Genomic DNA, 25684 nt, shown 5'->3' with positions numbered 1-25684 from the left:
GGAGACTGTTTAATTTGTCGGTACCTGAACATACCGCGATGCGTTCATATATCAAGGAGTCTCTTGAGAAGGGGCATATCCATCCTTCTTCTTCCCCTCTTGGTGCGGGATTCTTTTTTGTGGCCAAAAAGGACGGATCTTTGAGGCCTTGTATTGACTATCGGCTTTTAAACAAGATCACTGTCAAATTTCAGTATCCTTTGCTGCTGTTGTCAGACTTGTTTGCCCGGATTAAAGGTGCCAAGTGGTTCACCAAGATAGACCTTCGTGGTGCGTACAACCTTGTGCGCATTAAGCAAGGCGATGAATGGAAAACCGCATTCAATACGCCCGAAGGTCATTTTGAGTACTTGGTGATGCCATTTGGGCTCTCTAATGCACCTTCAGTTTTTCAGTCCTTCATGCATGACATTTTCCGGAAGTATCTGGATAAATTTTTGATTGTTTATCTGGATGATATTCTGGTTTTTTCTGATGATTGGGACTCGCATGTGGAGCAGGTCAGGATGGTTTTTAAGATTTTGCGTGAAAATTCTTTGTTTGTTAAAGGCTCAAAGTGTCTCTTTGGTGTACAGAGGGTTCCCTTTTTGGGGTTCATTTTTTCCCCTTCTGCTGTGGAGATGGACCCAGTCAAGGTCCGAGCTATTCATGATTGGACTCAACCCTCGTCAGTTAAGAGTCTTCAGAAGTTCTTGGGTTTTGCTAACTTCTACCGTCGTTTTATCGCAAATTTTTCTAGCGTTGTTAAACCATTGACGGATATGACCAAGAAAGGCTCTGATGTAGCTAACTGGGCTCCTGCTGCCGTGGAGGCTTTCCAGGAGTTGAAACGCCGGTTTACTTCGGCGCCTGTTTTGTGCCAACCTGACACCTCACTTCCCTTTCAGGTGGAGGTGGATGCTTCGGAGATTGGGGCAGGGGCCGTTTTGTCGCAGAGAGGCCCTGGTTGCTCTACTATGAGACCTTGTGCCTTTTTCTCCAGGAAGTTTTCGCCGGCAGAGCGAAATTATGATGTGGGCAATCGGGAGTTGTTGGCCATGAAGTGGGCATTTGAGGAGTGGCGTCATTGGCTCAAGGGTGCTAAGCATCGTGTGGTGGTCTTGACTGATCACAAAAATCTGATGTATCTCGAGTCTGCTAAACGCCTGAATCCTAGACAGGCCCGCTGGTCATTGTTTTTCTCCCGTTTTGACTTTGTGGTCTCGTATTTACCAGGTTCTAAGAATGTGAAGGCCGATGCTCTGTCTAGGAGCTTTGTGCCTGATGCTCCTGGAGTCGCTGAACCTGTGGGTATTCTTAAGGAAGGAGTTATCTTGTCAGCTATTTCTCCTGATCTGCGGCGTGTGTTGCAGAGATTTCAGGCTGGTAGGCCTGACTCTTGTCCATCTGACAGATTGTTTGTGCCTGCTAAATGGACCAGCAGAGTCATTTCCGAGGTTCATTCCTCAGTGTTGGCAGGGCACCCGGGAATTTTTGGCACCAGAGATCTGGTGGCCAGGTCCTTTTGGTGGCCTTCCTTGTCAAGGGATGTGCGGTCATTTGTGCAGTCCTGTTGAACTTGTGCTCGAGCTAAGCCTTGCTGTTCTCGTGCCAGCGGGTTGCTCTTGCCCTTGCCTGTCCCAAAGAGACCTTGGACACACATCTCGATGGATTTCATTTCTGATCTTCCGGTGTCTCAGGGCATGTCTGTCATCTGGGTGATATGTGATCGTTTCTCCAAGATGGTCCATTTGGTTCCTTTACCTAAGCTGCCCTCCTCTTCTGATCTGGTTCCTGTGTTCTTCCAGAACGTGGTTCGTTTGCATGGCATTCCTGAGAATATTGTGTCAGACAGAGGATCCCAGTTTGTTTCCAGGTTCTGGCGATCCTTTTGTGGTAGGATGGGCATTGATTTGTCGTTTTCGTCCGCTTTTCATCCCCAGACTAATGGACAAACGGAGCGAACTAATCAGACTCTGGAGGCTTATTTGAGGTGTTTTGTCTCTTCTGATCAGGATGATTGGGTGACCTTCTTGCCGTTGGCTGAATTTGCCCTTAATAATCGGGCTAGTTCCGCCACCTTGGTTTCGCCATTTTTCTGCAACTCTGGTTTCCATCCTCGTTTTTCCTCGGGACATGTGGAGCCTTCTGACTGTCCTGGGGTGGATTCTGTGGTGGATAGGTTGCAGCGGATCTGGAGTCATGTGGTGGACAACTTGAAGTTGTCACAGGAGAAGGCTCAGCGTTTTGCCAACCGCCGCCGCGGTGTGGGTCCCCGACTTCGCGTTGGGGATTTGGTATGGCTGTCTTCTCGATTTGTTCCTATGAAGGTCTCCTCTCCCAAATTTAAGCCTCGCTTCATTGGTCCTTACAAGATATTGGAAATCCTTAATCCTGTATCCTTTCGCCTGGATCTTCCGGTGTCGTTTGCCATTCACAACGTATTTCATAGGTCCTTGTTGCGGCGGTACGTTGTGTCTGTGGTCCCTTCTGCGGAGCCTCCTGCTCCGGTGTTGGTTGAGGGCGAGTTGGAGTACGTGGTGGAGAAGATCTTAGATTCTCGTCTCTCCAGGCGGAGGCTTCAGTACCTGGTCAAGTGGAAGGGCTATGGTCAGGAGGATAATTCCTGGGTGGTCGCCTCTGATGTGCATGCGGCCGATTTGGTTCGTGCCTTTCACGCCGCTCATCCTGATCGCCCTGGTGGTCTTGGTGAGGGTTCGGTGACCCCTCACTAAGGGGGGGGTACTGTTGTGAATTTGCTTTTTGGCTCCCTCTAGTGGTTACTAGTGATTTGACTCTGGGTATGTCAGTCATCCCTTGTATGCTCACCTGGGCCGTTAGTTCAGGGGTGTTGCTATATAAGCTCCCTGGACCTTCAGTTCAATGCCTGGCAACGTTGTAATCAGAGCTAATCTGTTGTGCTCTTGTCTACTGATCCTGGTTCCTGCTAGATTAAGCTAAGTCTGCTTTCTTGCTTTTTGCTATTTGTTTTTGTTTGCATTTTTGTCCAGCTTGTACATAATCTGTATCCTAACCTTGCTGGAAGCTCTAGGGAGGCTGGAGTTCTCCCCCCGGGCCGTTAGACGGTTCGGGGGTTCTTGAATTTCCAGTGTGGAATTTTGATAGGGTTTTTGTTGACCATATAAGTTATCTTACTACATTCTGCTATTAGTAAGTGGGCCTCTCTTTGCTAAACCTAGTTCATCTCTGTGTTTGTCATTTCCTCTTACCTCACCGTTATTATTTGTGGGGGGCTTGTATCCAACTTTTGGGGTCTATTATCTGGAGGCAAGAGAGGTCTTTGTTTTCCTCTTCTAGGGGTAGTTAGTCCTCCGGCTGGCGCGAGACATCTAGCTACCAACGTAGGCATGTTCCCCGGCTACTTCTAGTGTTGGCGTTAGGAGTAGATATATGGTCAACCCAGTTACCACTGCCCTATGAGCTGGATTTTTGTACTTCGCAGACTTACTTGTTCCTCTGAGACCCTCGCCATTGGGGTCATAACACCTATCCTGGGAAAAAAAGAAATATGTGTACAAGATATCACAAAGTGGATATGGTGGACCGCGCTCAGGGGTATGTGCTCTGTGGTAATGGGCAGCGGAAGGCTTATGATAGTGTACAACGAATAGTACCTAGATCACTAATATGTACACAGACCTGCTGTGACTGCTGCAAGAATCTAATGACATAGAGGTGTATGCCTGTGACGGCTATACAAATGGTGCTTACCTAGCTGTGATTGCTGTAACACTCCAGCGTCCTAAGTAGACCCCGACCTGGCGTCCGCGGTAGGGTAAGGTGCGGCGTCCGTGGAGGGCGGGTGAAGTGAAGGAGGGCTCTGCAGCTGACGCGGTACCTGGGAGCCCCGGCCGAAGGCGTCCCTGGTAACCGCGAGGAAAAAAAGGAGATGGCCGCTAGCGCCGGCTCGTAAGTGCCTAAGAAGTGACGTCACTAAGGTACGGAGCGGCGTTGGAGCCAAAAAGGTGGAGACTAACCAACGCGTTTCGAAGGTGCTCGGCCTTCTTCGTCAGGGTTACCGCCTGTCAGTACCTCTTCTCCCTTTATATGCTGCAGATGGGGTGTCTCCCCGCCCTCGGCCCGCCTTTACAGAAAAAATAACCTTTGGACAAGTAGTGTGTGTATACTCTGGATGGTGCAAAGGGCAAGGCGTTCTATATATATATGTGCCTATACCTATCTAGTGTATGGTTGGTATAGGTCCATAAAACATTTAATACCACATAAATACGTGGTTACTGATAAAAAATAAATACTTTATTAGAAATATATGGTTAAAAATGAGTAGCATGTGATACAAGAGCATTACGCTCAGGCACTTATAAAAACTGGTTACTAAAAGAAAAACAACTTGCTTGGAATAAAAATATATAAATATATTAAATATGTAAAATGTGCTAAAAGGAGGATATCACTTTGGTTGTGCGGGGACAAGTGCGACAGGGGTGTAGTCCTATCCCAGTCCCTACGGGTATACTAGCCCATTGTTAGAATAATGCCAGTCCCTGCTCACGCTTAAACTCTAATTTATACCCCCTAATCTACATATGTCCCTATTTATAAGAATGGGACGAGGTGGTGGCCCCTAAATGTCAATGTATATCCCTATTACGGGGATGTATAGGGGTAGGCCCATACATGCCTTGACAAATCTACACAGGGAGGGGTTTTTGAGGGAGAGATAAAAGGCTGATGCAGGGGTAGGTGGGCTGCAGTAGAGGGATGGACCCCCTGTATAAAATTAATTTAATTTAAAAACATCAATTTTAAAAAAGCCATCAATTTTAAAGCGCATACAATTCTAACTCGTGATTGAGACCCCTCGGAGCTAGGCTATCTAGTGAAAATATCCATTGGGACTCAATCCTTGACATCTGTTTAAGGAAGTCCCCTTTCCTAGCATTCGGCTGGATTTTCTGGATGCCACAGAAATATACGTCTTTTAATTTCTTCCCATGATGCTCCACAAAGTGCCGCGATAAGGGGTGTCCCATATATCCCTTCTGGATGTTGGTGAAGTGCTCCTTAATACGTATCCTTAATTCCCGCTTGGTACGACCAACATACAGTTTCTTACAAGGGCAAATAATAATATATATAACCCCCGTTGAGAAGCAGGAAATTTTGTTTTTAATCTTGAAGGTCTTAGTATTATTACTGTCCGTGAATTGGACTTGGCGGGTTTTTTTAAAAGTTGTATTAATGCAATTGAAACAACTACCACAAGGTGTAAACCCCACATCCAAACCTGGGGGAGCCCTAGTATGCTGTGTTACCTTGTTGAGGGCTAGTTTGCTTGTTGGGGCCAGAAGATTGCCCAAATTCTGGGCTTTCTTGAAAACGAACCTGGGATGTGAGGGTAAAAATTCCCCCACCACTTTATCCCTTAACAGAATTGTCCAATGTTTACGTATGATACTCTGGAACTTCCTGTATCCTGTGTGGAATTGGGTCACAATCGGTAGTTTTTTTATTTGTTCAGGAATGCTAGCCATCTCCGCCACTGCGGGTTTATTCCCGCCTGTTAGTAAGTCTCTCGGTGTGTCCCTTACTTCAGTTCTGGCTCTCTCCAGTGCAGTTAGGGGATACCCTTTTTCTACGAATTGCTGTTTAAGGTATTCTGATTCGTTCTCATAGTCCTTTATGTTCGTGCAATTCCGTCGGACTCTGGTGAACTGGCCCTTGGGGATGTTATTGAGCCAGACTGGCAGGTGACAACTGGTTAGATGAATGTAACTATTCGCATCAACCTCCTTGCGATAGCATTTGGTTTGCAATTGGCCTTCTTCAATGTATATGGTGAGGTCCAGGAAGTTAATACTACTAGAGCTTATAGTAGGCGTGAATTCGAGACCAAAGTCATTGGTGTTAAGGTTAGATAAAAATGATTCTAGCGACTCATATGAGCCGTCCCAGATGATTATTACATCATCTATGAACCTCCACCATAATATCAAGCCCTCGTTTAGACGTCCGTTCTCATATATATGGGATGCCTCCCACTCCGCTACGTATATATTTGCGAAACTGGGCGCAAACCGCGTGCCCATCGCGGTCCCCCATGTTTGCAGAAAGAATCCATCCTCGTACATGAAGTAGTTATGTTTTGTAATAAAGGTAATCCCTTCTTGGATAAACTGGATCTGATTATCCTGATAGATTCCCAGTTTCTGGAGGAAGCCACCCGCCGCTAGACATCCTTTTTCTTGATTGATCACGGTGTATAGGGATTTTATATCTAGGGTTGCTAGCAGATATTGCGGTTTCCAGGTGATTGTACTTAAAATTTGTAGCACGTGTCCTGTATCCTTCAAATATGCCGGGATGAGTGACATGCATTTCTGCAAATGAGTATCCACATATCGGGATAGATTTGCCGTCAGGCTATCTATCCCGGAGATAATAGGTCTTCCCGGTGGTTTCGTTTTATTTTTGTGTAACTTCGGTATGTGGTAGAACACGGCTATGCTTGGGTTCTCCCTATACACAAACTGGTACTCTTTTTTATTCAGGATACCCTGGGCTTTACCCCTCATGCACAGAACCTTGAGTTTGCTGACATAATGCGGGGTCGGGTCTCCTAGTAATTTCTTATATGTCGTTCCATCACTCAGAATTCTCTCAGCTTCCTCCTGGTACATGTTGCGATCAAGAACCACAATCCCACCTCCTTTGTCCGCTGGACGAACAATGATGTCATTATTGGTCTGGAGCATCTTTAAGGACTTCCTTTCTTTCTGATTAAGATTCTGAGAGACATATGTAGGCCCTTGCTTCTTGTGATGTAATTTCCTAATATCTGCGGTTACTAGCGTATCGAATGTGTGAAACGCATTGGAGTATTCTTGTACCGGGTTAAACGCAGAAGGGTTAGCCAGTGATGTATGGATAAACTTGGATGAAGCCTGGATACTATTTCTAATTCCGGCCTGTTCTTTTTTCATAAAGAACTTCTTCAACGCTAAATTACGTAGGTACTTTTTGGTGCTTACAAATAAATTAAATGGTCTAGCCGAGTTTGTAGGGGCAAATTTCAATCCTCTTTGCAGCAGGGCAGTTTCCATGTCCGTCAACTGATATGAACTTAGGTTGTGAATTTCCTGGGTATCTTTGGATGAATTTATTTTCTTTTTGGAGAGTTGCCTGCCTCTCTTGCCTCTTTTGGTTTTCTGTTGTTTCCTACCCGAAAAAAATCCCGATTTAGGAGTGTGGTTGAATTATTTACTTTTCTCTTCTGGGCTGGGCCTGAGATTTTCTTGCTGTTGTTGGTGGTTACACTTTTGTTCTTACTGGTCGTATTGTGACCCGTGTTATTATCAGTTTTATCAGTTTTACTTGCTGCAGGAGTTGGAATCCTAGCCGGGAGGAAAGTCTTGATATTCCTCTGAGTCTCCCTATTTATCCTTTTAGTGTGGAGAATTGTTGGTACTGGGGTAGTATTTGAACATGCTGGTGTCCCTTCGTCCTGGTCTGGTTCCCCACACCTCATAAGGGGGGAATACCTATTGGTGTTTTGGGTAGATAGAGAGATTGGGATGCTTCTACCCACACAAGGGCTTGAATGTACTTCAGATGGTGTATCTATATACACCGAAAACTCCAGGGTTCTGTCTGGACTATGTGGCTTATGTGTCCCGCCCATATCTGACGTTTCATAGTCCAAAATGTGAGATGAGTGGGGTTGATCTCTTCTGCGTACCGGCGTATATTGTGTGGAATTTGAGTTGGCACACGAGAGGTTGATTGAAATGTCCCTCTCCTCTTGGATTTCTGCAGAATTGTACTCATCCAGAACGACTAATTCGCTCGTGTTGATCTGTGAGTTGTTTGATCTGTCTGCCCCCATATCCATAGCAGAATGATCCATATACGTCTGCTCGGGGACATGGTCGCGTTGGAATTTTCTCACTTTCTTACTCATAATGTCGGTTTCTCTCTCTCTCAACCTATGTACTATATTATCTGCCAGTTCTTGTGCTTCCTCAGTTATAGTACATGTTTTTAACTGTGTGAACGTGTTTGTGATCTCAATACCTATTTTCTTCAAATTACACATTCTTTTATCAATAATGAATTGAAGAGCTTTGAAAGAGAATTCTTCAAACATATGTTCCCATTCTTGTTTAGTGGCCGGATCTCCAAAGTCCCCAGTGAGGGTTTTATGGATAATCAAACCTTTGGGGATGATTCGGCATTGTAGGTATTTTTCTAAGGAGACTACTTCCCACATATCCCTCATCTCAGTGTAGAGTAATTTCTCCAAGGTTTTAAGGAGATTAATGGCTACTTTTTGTGTGGGAAAGATAGAGGTGTTGGTGCTAAAACGTTCTTTGATAAACCGTAAACGTAAATTCCTGTCTTCCAGTAGTGTCTGAAACGCCATTGTGGGGCTGCCTGGCAGTGTGGAGGCACAGAATTAGGTAGACTAGATGCAGAAAAGAACTACACACACTATGGCGCTCGCCACAACAAGGGAAGAGGGAAGGGGGGGTAGAGTTGGTGACAGGATGAATGGGCGATCAATTAGGCACCCCTAGCTGCTGGAACCACACAGGATCTGTGCCTATCCTGGGAAAAGAAATATGTGTACAAGATATCACAAAGTGGATATGGTGGACCGCGCTCAGGGGTATGTGCTCTGTGGTAATGGGCAGCGGAAGGCTTATGATAGTGTACAACGAATAGTACCTAGATCACTAATATGTACACAGACCTGCTGTGACTGCTGCAAGAATCTAATGACATAGAGGTGTATGCCTGTGACGGCTATACAAATGGTGCTTACCTAGCTGTGATTGCTGTAACACTCCAGCGTCCTAAGTAGACCCCGACCTGGCGTCCGCGGTAGGGTAAGGTGCGGCGTCCGTGGAGGGCGGGGGAAGTGAAGGAGGACTCTGCAGCTGACGCGGTACCTGGGAGCCCCGGCCGAAGGCGTCCCTGGTAACCGCGAGGAAAAAAAGGAGATGGCCGCTAGCGCCGGCTCGTAAGTGCCTAAGAAGTGACGTCACTAAGGTACGGAGCGGCGTTGGAGCCAAAAAGGTGGAGACTAACCAACGCGTTTCGAAGGTGCTCGGCCTTCTTCGTCAGGGTTACCGCCTGTCAGTACCTCTTCTCCCTTTATACGCTGCAGATGGGGTGTCTCCCCGCCCTCGGCCCGCCTTTACAGAAAAAATAACCTTTGGACAAGTAGTGTGTGTATACTCTGGATGGTGCAAAGGGCAAGGCGTTCTATATATATATGTGCCTATACCTATCTAGTGTATGGTTGGTATAGGTCCATAAAACATTTAATACCACATAAATACGTGGTTACTGATTTTTTATCAGTAACCACGTATTTATCTGGTATTAAATGTTTTATGGACCTATACCAACCATACACTAGATAGGTATAGGCACATATATATATAGAACGCCTTGCCCTTTGCACCATCCAGAGTATACACACACTACTTGTCCAAAGGTTATTTTTTCTGTAAAGGCAGGCCGAGGGCGGGGAGACACCCCATCTGCAGCGTATAAAGGGAGAAGAGGTACTGACAGGCGGTAACCCTGACGAAGAAGGCCGAGCACCTTCAAAACGCGTTGGTTAGTCTCCACCTTTTTGGCTCCAACGCCGCTCCGTACCTTAGTGACGTCACTTCTTAGGCACTTACGAGCCGGCGCTAGCGGCCATCTCCTTTTTTTCCTCGCGGTTACCAGGGACGCCTTCGGCCGGGGCTCCCAGGTACCGCGTCAGCTGCAGAGTCCTCCTTCACTTCCCCAGCCCTCCACGGACGCCGCACCTTACCCTAACGCGGACGCCAGGTCGGGGTCTACTTAGGACGCTGGAGTGTTACAGCAATCACAGCTAGGTAAGCACCATTTGTATAGCCGTCACAGGCATACACCTCTATGTCATTAGATTCTTGCAGCAGTCACAGCAGGTCTGTGTACATATTAGTGATCTAGGTACTATTCGTTGTACACTATCATAAGCCTTCCGCTGCCCATTACCACAGAGCACATACCTCTGAGCGCGGTCCACCATATCCACTTTGTGATATCTTGTACACATCATGCTTGAATCGCTTTCCCTGACATGCGCATTTAGCACTATAGGACGCCAATACTCATTGTATGCTATGGGGTAGGCCATGGAGTTGATTCACTATAATGTCGCACATCTGTGCTTTCATTGTCCATTAGTGCTTTGATGCGCACGGTATGTGCCTCTGTATGTTTACACATTTACACTGCACTTTATGTGATTCATGCTGAGCTGTATAATGCTCTGCACTTTTTGTATTTCACATATTGAAGGACAATGTCCCTTTTTTTACTAATGTTGTTAAATATTTCTAATTATGCACATGCTTTAAATATTCAATAATGTGCACTTTGTTCGCTGCTTGAAAAAGGTTCGCTACACTGAACCGAAACGTCGCCATCATGGGCCAAATAAAATAGTTCCTTATTCACAGACAGTGGTTTTGCTGCTTCATTTTTTGGACTACTGTCTATCTATCTATCTATCTATCTATCTATCTATCTATCTATCTAGCTATCTATCTGGAACGCCCGCCAGGGCCGTGGGGTACTCGTTACCGGGTCCGGTCTTAAAGGGGATGTCATGGTGGCTGCGACCCGGTCCTTGGCCCTGGGCGCTCAATTAAAGGGGAAAGGTCTTTAAGGGATATTGTGAATAAAGTCTATTGTTCGTGACGCCACCTGCGGTTCTCGGTCAGTAGGGACCGACGCCGCTTAAAGGGGTCCTCTGGGGTGATGATAGGGTGGCTAGAAGGTGACGCTTCCCACAGGTGAAGCGGGGTCCCCAGGGCTTCCCAAGTGTATGGCACCAATGATGTGGTGGATGATATAGTAAAGAACAAGGACACAGGTTTGCAGTCTTTACCTGGTTCACTGATGAAAGCAGTCCATAGTCCAGGGTACCAAGTGCTGGGAAGCTGTGGTCCGGCCGGCTTGGGGGCAAAAGGAGATCCCTCTCCCAGGTGAGGTCCGTAAGCCTTTCCTACTTGCACTAAGATGGCGAGGTCCCTGCCGCTTGAAGCTTAGTTGCAAAGTCCCCTCTCTCCTGTCTTAAGACAAATGTCTGTACAATAGGCAGTGCGAGCCTGTTTATAGGATCTCTATCATGACCCGGGCTCTCAAGTTACTGCTTCACCTCAGACTTTGTGCAGGCAATTGACATACAGTTCTATGCCCTCCGATTCTGTTTCGCGTCCTGGAGAACAACACGACCTCGGGCTCCCGGTACCCGACTTCTGTGCTCTAGCTCCCAGGGTGTCCTTCCGCTGTTCCCCTGCTGAGCCTCTTCCTCCTCTGTGCTTCTTCCCTCTAAGCTCCTCCACAATTCAACTCCTCACGATATCTCTCTTTCCAAGGGGTTGCAGCTCCCACGTGGCTGCTTGGCCTCTACGTCTGCTCCAGACGTCCTTCTCCTCTCCTCACTCCTCTACAACTCGCTGGCTCCTCATCCAGACCAGGATACATAAAGTCTAAGGAAGCTCCCCTGAATCCGCCTCCTGAGCTCCCCCTCCTGGCCTAGATTCAGATGTGTTGAATGTGAGTGCCTTACCTGATAGAGTGAATCTCCCTTGCCTCCAAGCGTGACATCACCCTCCCCGAAAGGAAGGCAACATCACTGCAACAACCAGTTACCTGGGGTATTGCAAATGTAATATAAATACATATATATATATGTGTCACTGACATCTATATACATATGTATTCTATGTGTATATATATCTATGCTATCTATTCTATTCTAACCTGTCAGTGTGATTTTAATGTACGTGGCAGATTAATTTGTTTGACAATAGTTTTCCAAACATATTCGCTCATCTCTAGTCATCAGCAACACTATTCTGGTTTTCCACATACCGGAACACACTATGAATAGTCTTCTGGTGGAGGTGGTGGTCCCATGGGATGAAGTGGAAGCAGAGGAGGATGCATAGGGGATGACAATATCTCTAATTTGCGGACTGTCGTCGCACAGGCGGGTGACATGGGAGGGTAGCTTACACTGATTGAGGGGGGCTCATGGTACCATAAAAACTGTTTCGGAAGGTGTAGGAGCCAAGGAACAAATGTAAGAGGACAAGGAGGAAGAGTTGATGGGCACGCAATAGTCAAAAGATGAAGAGGATCTGTTGTCATGTTGACAAAACATGTCTTCATATCTACTGGTGGTTGTAATAATTATAGGGGATAAATCAGGAGACTCTATGCGTGGAACAAGACAACTACAGGACACAGTTTTATAAGTGGTAAAGTCTATATTATCACACGGTGATTCAAACAGGAGCAGAGAGAAACTCAAGTCCACAACACTTGGTGTAAATAATAAACGCAGCTTAGCAGTCTATAGGAAACTTCAGAGGAAAATGCAATCAAGCAGAAAGTCTATGAAGCAGTTATTCTTGAGGATACTTGACACGAATAAATCCTTGTCTTAGTCCAAGCACAGATAGATAAGCTTATAAGGCAGTTCAAATCATATCTTAGCTCAACCAGCGAGGCCTGGTTAATAGTCTCAGGTTTTTGCAGAGCAGAAACAGCTTACATGTCCAGCAAATGCAGATGGAAGTAAACACGAGCAGCAGATGAAGGAGGATTACTGGAAAACTGGTGTATGCAGCAGGAACTCAGAGCAGAGTAGCAGGATCACCACACAGGTTCACAGGAGCAGGTATATAGCCAGGGAGTAATCAGAGGTCAGGAGCTGGATGCAAGGCAGAATACTCTAGCACAGACTGAAGGCTGGGGTGGAGTTTTATAGCAGGAAGACACAGTGCACATGAGACCAAAGATGCCATCTTGGAAAAGGGCAGTAGTGCACAAAAGGTAAAAAATGTTCAGAGTCCTGACCGTGGTGTCCTGACAGATAAGTGCATTTGGTTCTACTGAAAGTGTAGACTGCCTAAGTTTCATCAATATGAACAAGTTATGGATCTCCAATGAGTTTTTCACCCCAGTCGCAGACATGGCACACTAGGCATGGTGTCGTTTTCAGTGTCATGCATTGATTTCGCATTAGAGCAGTCTGTGACATCTTTGTTGCGGCTTCTGTGCCTGCTGTTGCTACTGCTGCTGATGTTAGATAATAGGAGATAATAGTTTTCAATGTATTTCCCCTATAAGCCACTATGTAATGTGTATTGTTGTCATCTTTATATTTGACTGAAATGATGTGTATGAAGATGTGTATGAAGAGAAAATAACACATATGATGCTGCTAAATAGTAATGTCTCTTTATTCTGCAATCATTGTTATTCTTATTTTTTCTCTCATGAAATTTCTCAATAGGTCAAATAAAAAAAATAGATCATCATGGAAAGGAGACGTTGAAAGAGAAAAACAGAATTAGAGATGGTCTATTTCAGCTTGGATGGAATACACCTCTTGCCAGAAAAGGAAAAGAGAAAACTAACAGAGGACACGAGCAGAGGTGCACAGGAATGACAGTGGCCTGAGAGGTGTCAGTATTAAGACTAAATATTGGGGAATAACTCCTTTAATACTGGAAGTAGTTTGTGTGAATTGTCATCTCTGCTCATGGACCTGAAGGAAGAACTTGTTCTTCATTTGGATCTGGATCCTCAGTGAAGTGTAACAAATGTTCATAGAACTCTGGAGCCCCCACCTACCGTATTTTTCCGACTATAAGACGCACTTTTCCCCAAAAAAAAATTGTGAGGAAAATGGGGGGTGCGTCTTATATTTGGAATGCAGACTTACCGGCATTGTGGCGGCGACAGAGGTGCGGGGATGATGTGGCGCGGTGAGCTGTATGGCGTGAGCAGGGTCCCGTCCACAGTTGAGGTGAATCTGCGGCCCGGTATTGATGGAGAGCAGCAGAGCAGGGTGAGTTATGGTATTTTCTGGTGGCGGCGGCCATCTTGCTGAGGCCGCGCGTGCGCAGATTCACTACTCCGTGTCCCAGGGCTTCAGGAAAATGGCCATGGGAGGCCGCGCGTGCGCAGATGGAGATCGCAGCGGCCATTTTCCTGAAGCCGAGTTCGCAGATTGAGATCTCGGCTTCAGGAAAATGGCCACCGCGATCTCCATCTGCGCACGCGCGGCCTCCCGCGGCCATTTTGCTGAAGCCCTGGGACGCAGAGTAGTGAATCTGCGCACCCGCGGCCTCAGCAAGATGGCCGCCACCACCGGAAAAATCCTTAACTCACCCAGCTCTGCTGCTCTCCATCAATACCGGGCTGCGGATTCACCTCAAATATGGATGGGACCCTGCTCACGCCATACAGCTCACCGCGCCACATCATCCCCGCACCTCTGTCGCCGCCACAATGCTGGTAAGCCTGCCGCCACCAGGAAAACCGTGACTCATCCAGCTCTGTTGCTCTCCTTCACTACTGCTGTGGCGTCACCTCAAATGTGGAAGGGACCCTGGCCGCCGCCACCTGAGGAAGTGACCGCACATCTGCCGCCGCCACAGCAACCTCCCCATGGACACCAGGCCATGGCGTCGCCCACCTAAGCAGGATGGGACCCTGCTCAGGTGCACGCCGTTCCGCCCACCGCACCTCAGCATCACCTCACCTCTGCCACCACCATGCCTCCTGTGACCCTGCTCTGCCACTGCCTGCCCTCAGGTAAGAGATCTTAAATTTGGACAATAAGACAGACCCCCATCTTATAAAAAAATCTTTTTTTCTGCAATTTTCACCCCAAATTTGGGGTGCGTCTTATAGTACGGTGCGTCTTATAGTCCGAAAAATATGGTACTTTCTGACCAGAATGGTTTTCTATAGTCGCATAACTTGAAGCTCATGGACCCCCCATTCAAAAGCTCGCATGGGGTTTTATACCAGGGAGAGGAAGTGATTCATTTGCGGAAAATGATTGCAAATATTCAATTAGGAGAAGGAGCCACCGCTCCATCCGAGCATCAAATGCCACAAAGGCTAAGAACACTGTGTACAGGAGTTCTTATGGAGCGTATTGGAGTAGTTTGGGTCTGGGGAGAAATTAAGTAGGTGGATCCTGGGCTGGGACAAGGTATTTTGGTGTCATAGACAGATGAAGCTGATGGTGCATTTTCTTGGAGAAGACTAATGTTTTATTTTTGGACTTGTACGTGGGAAGCTACAGGTGCTTCTCATAAAATTAGAATATCATCAACAAGATAATTTGCAAAGTATTCTAACTTGCTGGGATAATGACTGTTGGGGTTTCATTGGCTGTTAGCCATAATCATCAACATTAACAGAAATAAAGACTTGAAATAGATCACTCTGTTTGTAATGACTCTATATAATATATGAGTTTTACTGTTTGTATAGGAGAACTGGAACAAATTAACTTTTTTATGATATTCTAATTTTGTGAGAAGCACCTGCATAAAGAAGATATTAAATATTAACATGGCAATTGGATACATCCCAACATGGGATAATATAAATATAATTGAATTTGGTAAGGCACAGGACACAGGGTTTTGAAGAAGAAAAGGTTTTATTTGGTTAAGCATTTAAGCCATGGAGATGAGATGATGCCATTTAATGTATTGGAGACGCAGTTTAGCTTAGAGGGGTTTTCACCCAAAGTTAATTGTAAAATTGATTTTAAGCAATAGATTTTGGAATAATAATAAGTTCTACAAATGGATGTGTTTTTAAAAATTGTCTCTGTGTTGAGATAATCTTATAAATGTGACCCTGCTGTGTACTGTGAAATGACCATGCAGGAACAAGGTCTGATGATACCACAGCTCCTGGGCAGGGGAGGAAGCAAAAGAGTATACAGACATTACAGCATGGGATCACAGCTGATTCTTTTTGTGAGATAAAACATTTCCCTGCCTGCTTTTAAAAAATGTTTTACTTCAAAGAAAGAATTTGTAATGTCAGTATACTCTTTTGCTTCCCCCCTGCCCAGGAGCTGTGGTATGATCAGACCATGTTCCTGTATGGTCAGACACAGCCATTACACAGTACACAGCAGGGGCACATTTATAAGATTATCTCAGCACAGGAACATTATAAGTACTCACACCCAATTGTGGAACTTATTATTATTCCAAGATGTATTGATTAAAAAAAACTTTGTTCATGGGAAAACCCCTTTCAGTAAAGTGCACAATTGTAGATATAGTCAGGTTCAACTAGCGGTGAAGAATATGAAGGAATCAACTAACTTTCACATCACCTCTCATAGAGAAATGGATTACTTATTGATTGTTTCCCATTCAAAGAAATCTATCTAATAATGACAACCTTGTATATAATATACAATATGCTATAATGTAATAAATATATTTATATGCTAATAACTGGGGATTACAGGTATCATTTTATATCTGAGAGAAGACTAGTGTATGGAGTAAATATTAGAGCTATATATATATATATATATATATATATATATATATATATATACATTTGTGGGATGTCAATGAATGAATTCATAAACTGAGCAGGTTGATCCATTGGTCCCATTATTTTCACCAAGCATTATACAGAATGACGAAGAAAGCTGGCAATACTTGTAAACTGTGTAAGAAACATGGGCGAATTTGATACAATTATCAGAGGGTATGAAGATACAGAGAGGAAACTGGGGACTCAGATCTCCATTGAGATCATGTCAACAATTGTAAAACTGCTCTTTGGAGAGAAAGAGAAGAAATGAGTAAGAAGAGTCTTAAGTAGGTGGCTTTATATAGCAAGAGTGGATTTTGTTGGGAAATGGATAAGAAAAAAATGGAGTATTACAGAATAGAAGAAATTACATAAGAGAGTTATAAAATATGACAGGGTCTGGTTTTGCCCCTCAGAGAAATTTGAAAATTGGGAGAACAATTGGAAAAAAATGTAGTGGAGAGAATAAAACTCGGGGGAGAGACAATCAACAGCTTAAACATCAGTGGAGGTTTCTTTATTTTGTAATGTTGGTTTATGTGGGGTTTTTTATTATTATTTTTTCTGAACAATTGGAAAAGGGTCGAGAGTGAAGGAATTAGGAAGATTGTTGTTTTTGTCTGATTTCCTTTTTTTGTATTTGTACAGTATCTTTTGTATAATTAAGTAAAGTTGTAAAATACAAAAAATGAGCAAACAACTACAGCATTCTAATGACGTCACAAATGGCTGGACTATATAGAACGCCCCGTCATCCAGGGTTCCGTTGAGGGTTTTGTAGGCGTTTGTGGAGAGAGGAGTGTTGTGAGTGACTTGTGCAAATATGATGCGAAAAAAGCGATTTAAGCGTATTATTGTTCTCTCTGACACCGAGGACAGCAGCGATGATGACGATTTACATCAGGTGAGCATCATTTTATATTCTTAAGTAACTACCGTATATACTCGAGTATAAGCCGACCCGAGTATAAGCAGAGCCCCCTAATTTTGCCACAAAAAAACTGGGAAAACTTAATGACTCAAGTATAAGCCTAGGGTGGAAAATGCAGCAGCTACTGGTAAATTTAAAAAATAAAAATAGATACCAATAAAAGTAAAATTAATTGAGACATCAGTAGGTTAAATGTTTTTAAATATCTATATTGAATCAGAAGCCCCATATAATGCTCCATAAAGTTCATGATGGCCCCATAATATGCTCCATGCAATATACGCCCCATATAATGCTCCAAACAATTTATGATAGGCTCCATAAGATGCTCCATATTAAAATATACCCCATATAATGCTGCACAAATGTTGATTATGGCCCAATAAAATGCTCCATACAGACATTTGCCCCATACAATGCTGCACAAATGCTGATTATGGCCCCATAAGATGCTCCATAGACACATTTGCCCCGTATAATGCTTCACAAATGCGGATTATGGCCCCATAAGATTCTCCATAGAGATATTTGCCCCATATAATGCTGCAAATGGCCTCATAAGATGCTCCATAGAGATATTTGCCCCATATAATGCTGCACATGGCCCCATAAGATGCTCCATACAGATATTTGCCCATTATAATGCTGCACATGGCCCCATAAGATGCCCCATTCAGATGTTTGCCCCATATAATGCTGCACATGGCCCCATAAGATGCTCCATACAGATATTTGCCCGATATGCTGTTGCTGCGATTAAAAAAAATAAAAAATTACATACTCACCTCTCAGGCCCCCGGCACTTGCTATATTCACCTGCTCCACATTCCACCGCCTACCGCCGCTGTGTCTTCCCTGTCCTCTGCACTGACTGTTCAGGAAGAGGGCGGCGCGCACTAATAGCGTCATCGCACCCTCTGACCTGAGCGTCAGTGCAGAGGACGGGGAAGACGCAGCGGCGCCGCCGGTGGAACGGGGAGCAGGTGAATATCGCGCACTGCGTTATACTCACCTGCTCCTGGCATGGTCCCTTCACGTCTGTTCCCCGGTGCCGGCAGCTTCTTCTTGTAGTGAGCGGTCGCATGGTACCGCTCATTACAGTAATGAATATGCGGCTCCACCCCTGTGGGAGTGGAGTGGGGTCCATATTCATTACTGTAATGAGCGGTACCATGTGACCGCTCAATACAGGAAGAAGCTGTCAGCGCCTGGAGAACCAGGGATGTGCAGGGACCGTGCCAGGAGCAGGTGAGTATTATTAGACAGCCCCCGCTCCCCCTCCCCTACCAACCCCTGGGTATGACTCGAGTATAAGCTGAGAGGGGCAATTTCAGTCTAAAAAAATGGGCTTATACTCGAGTATATACGGTAAAATATATTTGGGATAAAAGTTCGAGAAAAAGATGGTGGGACCGAAAATATAACTCTGAGTAGATGGGGTGATAATTTGAGTCATGCTTGCAGAGAAAAGACTGCCCTCACTTGTAATGTTTGTGACAATATGTCCATGTACAGGATACATAATAATATTGTATGAAGACACATAAATGTCACCACCGCTACCCTATCCATATCCTAACCATAAGTGTCCGGCACACCCGTCATAGTCTGTGCATGAAATAAGCACAGGCCGATGGAAACCACATTCATATCGGTGTCTACCTGTAATCAGTGGAATATGGAGTAAGATTATACATTGTAGATGTTCATGGTTATAGAATCTATCTGACATGTTTGCCATTTTTTCAGTCTCATCCAAGAAAGAGGCCAATACCAAGGTCTCCAGGCCAAGATAACATCACTGGCTTCAATTTGGGCCCGACCCCGAGTTTACCAGGTACTGTACCCCTAATCCAGTAAAGGCTCTGATACATATTGATGCCACATTGTAATAATTGGGTGCAGATCACACCTTGTGGTCAGGGCTTGGATTTATTTCTATTGTCCACCTACAGTAAATAAGCTCATATTAACCATTTATTTTCAGTATTTGGTCAGGGATATTCATGCAGGCATTATGAAGTCAGACAAAAATGGGGATTTGGGGATTGCTTCTCATGGTGGCCATGCACTGGGCAGGTCACTGTAGCTGAATGTGATTTTTTTGCCTCATGTACATATAGGGGTACACTGGATACTTTATTAGGATTTATGTCTTTTGATATTGAGCCTCAGTCTTTGCTATTACAATAGTCTAATGAGAGATTTATGTTGTGTTGCCCCCACAGATCTGATTGTACCACCTTCAGATCATGGTCCGGACAGTTCCACCTGGTAAGACCCACGTCTCCTCCATTACTAAGCACATGATGGGGATTAATGATTAATGGTGGCTCACAATCTGTTACATTTATTCCACAGCTCCGATGCCATCATTCTTGCTGATGATGATGATGATTCCAATAGGGCAGGAACTTCCACGCATAATAGTAAGTTATCATTTCTAGATACCATCCAAGGTTATGTGATATTTTTCCCCATGTACATAGAGGGGTACACTGGATACTTTATTAGGATTTATTTATTTGATATTGAGCCTCAGTCGATGCTATTACAGTAGTCTAATAAGAGATTTATGTTTTGTTGCCCCCACAGATCTGATTTTACCAACTTCAGATGATACGGACAGTTCCACCTGGTAAGACATCTCCTCCATTACTAGATACATGATGGGGATTAATGACTAATGGCGGCTCATAGTCTGTTACATTTATTTCACAGCTCCGATGGAATCAGTAATACTGATGATGACGAATCAAATACTGGAGGAACTTCCACGTATACTAGTAAGTTATCATTTCTAGACACAATCCAGATTTATGTTATTGTAGAAATAACAATGAGTTTTCTGTACTGTCACAGGTCAGTTTACAAATCAAACAATTACAAGGGCGCTGATCAGGAGTTGGAACAGCGAGCCACCTGGGAAATGTGCTGTAAATGCCATTGTCAGAGAATGACAGCAGCATTTAACAGGTTAACACAAGCAGGCAGAGCTCCAATCCACTCTCAGCTGTTAGAGGCAGATGATGGCTGAACGACACAACCATCATCTGCTGGGAAAGAAGTGGGCCCAACTCCCGAGCACTCTCCATTCATTCTCTACTAATGAGGGCTGTACATGGTTGATAATGGGCTAAATTAAAGATACCTTACAGAGGTAATCCTATTTTACACATGCTTGATTGGTGTGGGTCCTATGTCTCGGACACTTCCACGCCATGTTGACTTATTGCCATTGTTGTCCCTATAGAATATATTAAAGATGGGCAATACATTTGCTTGTCTCTTTTCACAAATCCAATAGACATCAATAGAGAAAGCCCTGCACAAGGAATCCCACATCTCCATTAAAAACAATGGAGGCTACCATGAATCAGCAAATGAGGTGATAGGACCTCTAGTCTTATTTTACATGAAGGCCCCAGAGAACGGACCCCTACCATTTGAGGGTCCACCCTCCAACCATTGAGGACATGTTCACTTCTGATCTTCTACACTCTATATTTACAGACCCCTCTCTAGTACGGACCTTCATACTAACTAATGTCTGATTTGAGCCTTATAAAATGTATTTTCACTGTTCCATAATTCTGTATAGATAATATACCATCTGACAGCGAGGAGAGCTCTGCTACAGAGGAGAGGTAAGTTATGCCAGATGCATCTACCTCAATATAAAGCCATGAACTAGGTAATATCTTTCCTGTAGATTTATATATGATTCCGTATGTTTCCCAGGACACCACTATGTAACATCCCCGGCTGTTTCCTGGAAGACATTATTTCTCCAACTTCCATCTATGTTACCCACTTCCAGGAAACAAAGGAAGAGCTGGTGGACCGTCTGTACAATCTCTACAACAGGACAGTCTTCAGTAATAAGGTATCACATCTTGTCATCGGTTTCTGGGTGATACATGACTTCTCTATTATCTCCCCCTTTAAATAATAAATTCCAAGAAAAATGGCTCTAACTTTGTGAAAGGCATCCTAACCCCTTTGTCATGTTTCTGTAATATAGTTATTGAAAATCTCCGGTAAATCTCGCTTAGGTTGGTAAATGTCATCACCATCTTCTTATCTGTGGGATGAGTGAAAACCTTAGATGATCCACCATGCAGAGACAAAAAGATTAGCAACTTTTGGCTTGAAGTTCACATGATTTTTACATTTATATTTAAAAATCATTTAGTTGATATCTGGACATTTTAGAAAAAGTTTTTTTTTATTTTTGTTCTCACATCTTGGACTTCCGGGTAGACCCCATGCCCCATACAATAGATCGGTGTTGTAAATCAAAAATGAGAGTTGGGTACTTTGTAAGATTGGGGTGAAAGAGTTTACAGATGCAATGGAATTTGTTTCCTCTATTTTAGCTCCCTGAGAAAATGGAGATTTCGTGGAGCAAGAGGCTGACATCAGCATCCGGCCAATGCACCCAAAAGCTGGATAATGACCGCCGCTACTCAGTGATTGAGCTTTCTGAAAAAGTCTGTGATTCTGCCGGTAGGTTTCACATCACATCCATCTTCCAGCTTCATAAGACAACCTGTATACAGGGCAAAAAAACTGCTACTTGTGATGTAGTACATCTTATAAACTCATTGTACATACTACCATAAGAAAAACTAAGTACACCCTATTTGAATTCTAATATTTTACATATCAGAAGAAAAAAAACCTCAGGTCCTTAGAAGGCCCTAAAAGTAGGGAAATGGAATCTCAGAAAACAACATGAAAAAAAAATACTACAAAATACTACATCATTATTTATTTTTAAAAAATAAGCCAAAATGCAAGAGCAATGTGTGATAAATTAAGGACACCATTGATGCAACTTCAAGTTATTGCTGCTAAAGATGATTCTAAAAGCTATTGATTCATGGGGTGTACTTATTTTTCACTCTCTGGTTCTGCATTTTGATGCAGTTTTCGGTGAATAAATAATGGCACGGTTGACTTGTCACGTGTTGTTCATCTCAGGGTGTATTTTGCATTTTGTCCTGATATGTAAAATCAAACAGTTCAATCAGGGTGTGCTCAGATTTTCTCCTAACTGTATAAACTCTTGTTTTAGTGCGAGTACGATCCACACTTGCTCACGAGTTATGCCATGCCGCCTGTTGGATATGCTTAGCTGAAGACAGAGACAACCATGGCCCGTTATGGCAGGAGGTCACAAGAATAGTAAATCGTAACCATCCCGAGCTGCCAAAAGTGACAGAACAACACAGTTATACCATCCACTATAAGTACAACTACAAATGCTCCCTGTGTGATAAAGAGTAAGTGGATTTTATTATTCATCTCCTCATGAAACACAATCACTGCGGAGAGATGTCAGTGCGGTTCTGTTGGTGTAATGCTTTTATACTTTACTATCAGAGCGGACTGACGTCGGGGGCTGTAGGGTTTAGGATGCTACATGTTGTATTTTCTGTGCTGGGGACAGTTCTTAATATATTGCTTTCAATTTCGACTTTTTAATATAATCCTTGGTATTAATGAATGTTCATTCCAGTCCGGTAACCAATGTTTCTCTTTGTCTTTGCAGAATTGGGCGTTTTAAAAAGATACCTGACAATAAATGTTACTGCCGCCGGTGTGGAGGCCGATTACATCAACTGTCCATCTGCTAAACATGTAACTATCCTTCAGAATATTTAGTCTCTAATTTTGTTTCTTTATAATTTAAATTTCAGACACTTTTATATATTTTCTCCTGAGTAGCGAAAAGATATCTGTGCTCATCACCAGCACAAGTCATTAGCAGCAAAGATTCAGAATCCGTCCTCATAGGTTACCAGATAATCCCTGGTTACATTTCCCATAACTCGCTGGATATGGAATGATTGACAATTCCCAGCAATTATCTACAATGCTTTGGAAAACCTTCTATGATTTTAAGCTTTGTTGGATGTAATTATTTTCCTTTATATTTCCAGGTTCATTATTTGATTTGATTTGATTTGAGATTTATCTAAATATCGTCATCTCATCTACCTGTGATGGAGGTAAGAACGAATCCTCCACTATTGTCAGCAATCTATAATAAGTGATTTTTAAAATATTTAGAATCTTGAGTCTCTAATTTAGTCTCTTATTGAGTTTTATCGTTTAAAGCTTAAATGTTTTTATATATTTTGCCTTTTTTCACCATGTAGGGAGACAATCAGTTTACGTCTTCATCACAAGCAGCTAAGAGCAAACATTCAGAATCCACCTCTTCTGATTGGCACAAAGCTTCCAACATGTATTTTCCAGGTAAATATGTCTGTGTTTTTCCTATATGTATGTATATATATATATATATGTTCTCCATGTCAATACTAAATCATTGTAAGTAACAATCATTCTTGCTTTCAAGAAGTGAAACAGCGAGGACATGATAATGAAAGCAAGGCATAATAAGAGAAGAAATGCAATATAGTTTTTATTATTGCATTTATTTTCAACAATTATTATTTTTTCTTGCTGTACAATTATTTAAATCTGGTTGAGAAAGGAAGTAATCGATGAAAGTTATCAGCCTACTGCTGCGGAAGAATCGCAAACACACAATCTGACGGGCGAGATTAGTCCCTCAAACATTACATGCCGTATAGATCTATTATGAGTACCCTCACCATAATCGTATGGTTCATATTGCATTTTTCTAACATTACACTAATATTGGCAACTTCCTATTTTCAATTTCCAAATTGGCCTTTTTTGTAGACAATATATAATGCAATATTTCATGCCTATTTCAACTTCAGCTGATGACCAAAAATATAATGTTGAACTTGCCTTCGCTTGGTTTGTTTCATTTGATAGCCAGTACATATTTTCAAGTTTCTAAAAACATGTCTTTTAATTCTTTTCAGGTTAATGAGAAAGGTGACTTTATCACTTCTATACAGGAATGACAGATCTTGGAAGAAAAAGGTCACTACCTACACCGACCTGCGCCGAGAACACAATCAGATGCAGTTTCCAAGACCTGGAGAATCTCTACATGTGTTTTTTTTTCAGAGCTGCCCAGCAATGGATATGGCGTTGGACATTTGAACATTAATAGTCAAAACTTTTTATTCCAATTTTTCTGAGTTAGATATAAATATGATGAAAAATAAATGAATTAATTCTCTCTAGTTTTGGACTTTTGTTCTGTAAAACGATGGCTGTTGCTAAACATTTTACAATCAATGTCGTCTACTTGTGTTATTCAGCCATCATCTGCCTCGAACAGCCGAGAGGAGCGGACCTCTGTCTGTGGCTGTTAAACTGTTAAATGCCACTGTCAGCATTTAATGTGCACCGACAGGGGCTCACCGTTCTATGCGTCCATTGGCGCCCCAAGGAATTGATTACCAATATGGAGTCTGATGTGCCTGTCATGATGGTACTACTGTGAAAACCAGTCCGTGGCTGGCATCCATAGGAGACCATAAATTTTGCTATATACTGTATAGAATCCTGTGGCTTTGCTGTGCATAGCACAAGCGATCAGATGATTGCAAGTTTGGTAGTACACACAAAATATGGTGGCCTGGTCCTGTTTTGGCACAACTAGGGAGGCCCACAAACTTTTTGACTTTCGTATTATCCCCAGCTCCAATATTTCTTCTATTTCCCACTGGATATCTGCCTTTACCTGCAAACAAACCCGGACTGCTAACTTCTGACAGTGGGGTGATCGACTGTGGTTGCATGATGAACAGCCAGTGAAGTCCTCCCTGGCTTCCTTGTGAATACATCTAGACAGCACCTTCAAGAGGCTGTGCCTCCTGGGTAAAGATGAGAGAATGTACCCAATGTTCAGCAAACACTTTCGTCAAACAGTTCAACGAACATATCCAAACCAAATTGAATTCAATGGGAGGCAAAACCAAAAAGCTGTCAAAACAGCTTAAATTAGGGGCAGACACCAGGAAATTTGGCATCAATTGAATATGAGTACAAATGGTATTATTTTACAGCATGAGTGTCACGCTCACGTCCTGACTGGTGGGCGTGAGCTCGGGGGTTTGTGGCCCCACTGTGCCACAAACCAGACTACCCTGGAAGGGGCGTGACTATGACAGCTGCCTTGGTCTTCACTGGAGCCTCTGATGGTGAGGTCAGGCTTGTGCGGCAGGCAGCTGCCAGGTGCTACTCCAGGGTGGTGTCTGGCTGTGGCTGCTGATCCCACTTGGAGAACAGGAACACTAGGACAGGTGCGGGCATCAGGCTGGACTAGCAGATGAGCACGGATGAAACTCAGATGAGTAGGCTGGCACGGCTGAGACACAGGGCTTGTGGAGTCACAGTAATAGCAGGAACGGCAGAGACACAAGGCTAGCAGGCACGGCAGAGACACAAGGCTGGCAGGCACGGCAGAGA

The 25684-nt window shown here is 43.7% G+C and overlaps 1 protein-coding gene and 1 long non-coding RNA gene across 2 annotated transcripts; both read left to right on the top strand.

Annotated features, from left to right (window-relative positions):
• Positions 1–17160: 17160 nt before the first annotated feature.
• Positions 17161–19591, top strand: LOC143785770 (uncharacterized). The gene is made up of 3 exons (XR_013218076.1): positions 17161–17290; positions 19067–19154; positions 19546–19591. It is a non-coding gene; the product is annotated as an uncharacterized LOC143785770 (long non-coding RNA).
• Positions 19592–19643: 52 nt separating this feature from the next.
• Positions 19644–24440, top strand: LOC143786265 (germ cell nuclear acidic protein-like). The gene is made up of 11 exons (XM_077275542.1): positions 19644–19746; positions 19913–19955; positions 20039–20103; positions 20919–20964; positions 21059–21203; positions 21697–21826; positions 22398–22605; positions 22875–22963; positions 23266–23334; positions 23485–23584; positions 24187–24440. Exons 1-8 carry the CDS (start codon positions 19644–19646, stop codon positions 22957–22959), a joined length of 825 nt encoding a protein of 274 aa, XP_077131657.1. The 3' UTR covers positions 22960–22963; positions 23266–23334; positions 23485–23584; positions 24187–24440.
• Positions 24441–25684: the final 1244 nt, after the last annotated feature.

The sequence above is a fragment of the Ranitomeya variabilis genome, chromosome 7, assembly GCF_051348905.1.
Source record: "Ranitomeya variabilis isolate aRanVar5 chromosome 7, aRanVar5.hap1, whole genome shotgun sequence".
In the NCBI taxonomy this organism is placed as follows: Eukaryota; Metazoa; Chordata; class Amphibia; order Anura; family Dendrobatidae; genus Ranitomeya; species Ranitomeya variabilis.
Note: the sequence above shows the minus strand (reverse complement) of the source record. Positions and strands in the feature narration are given on the sequence as shown.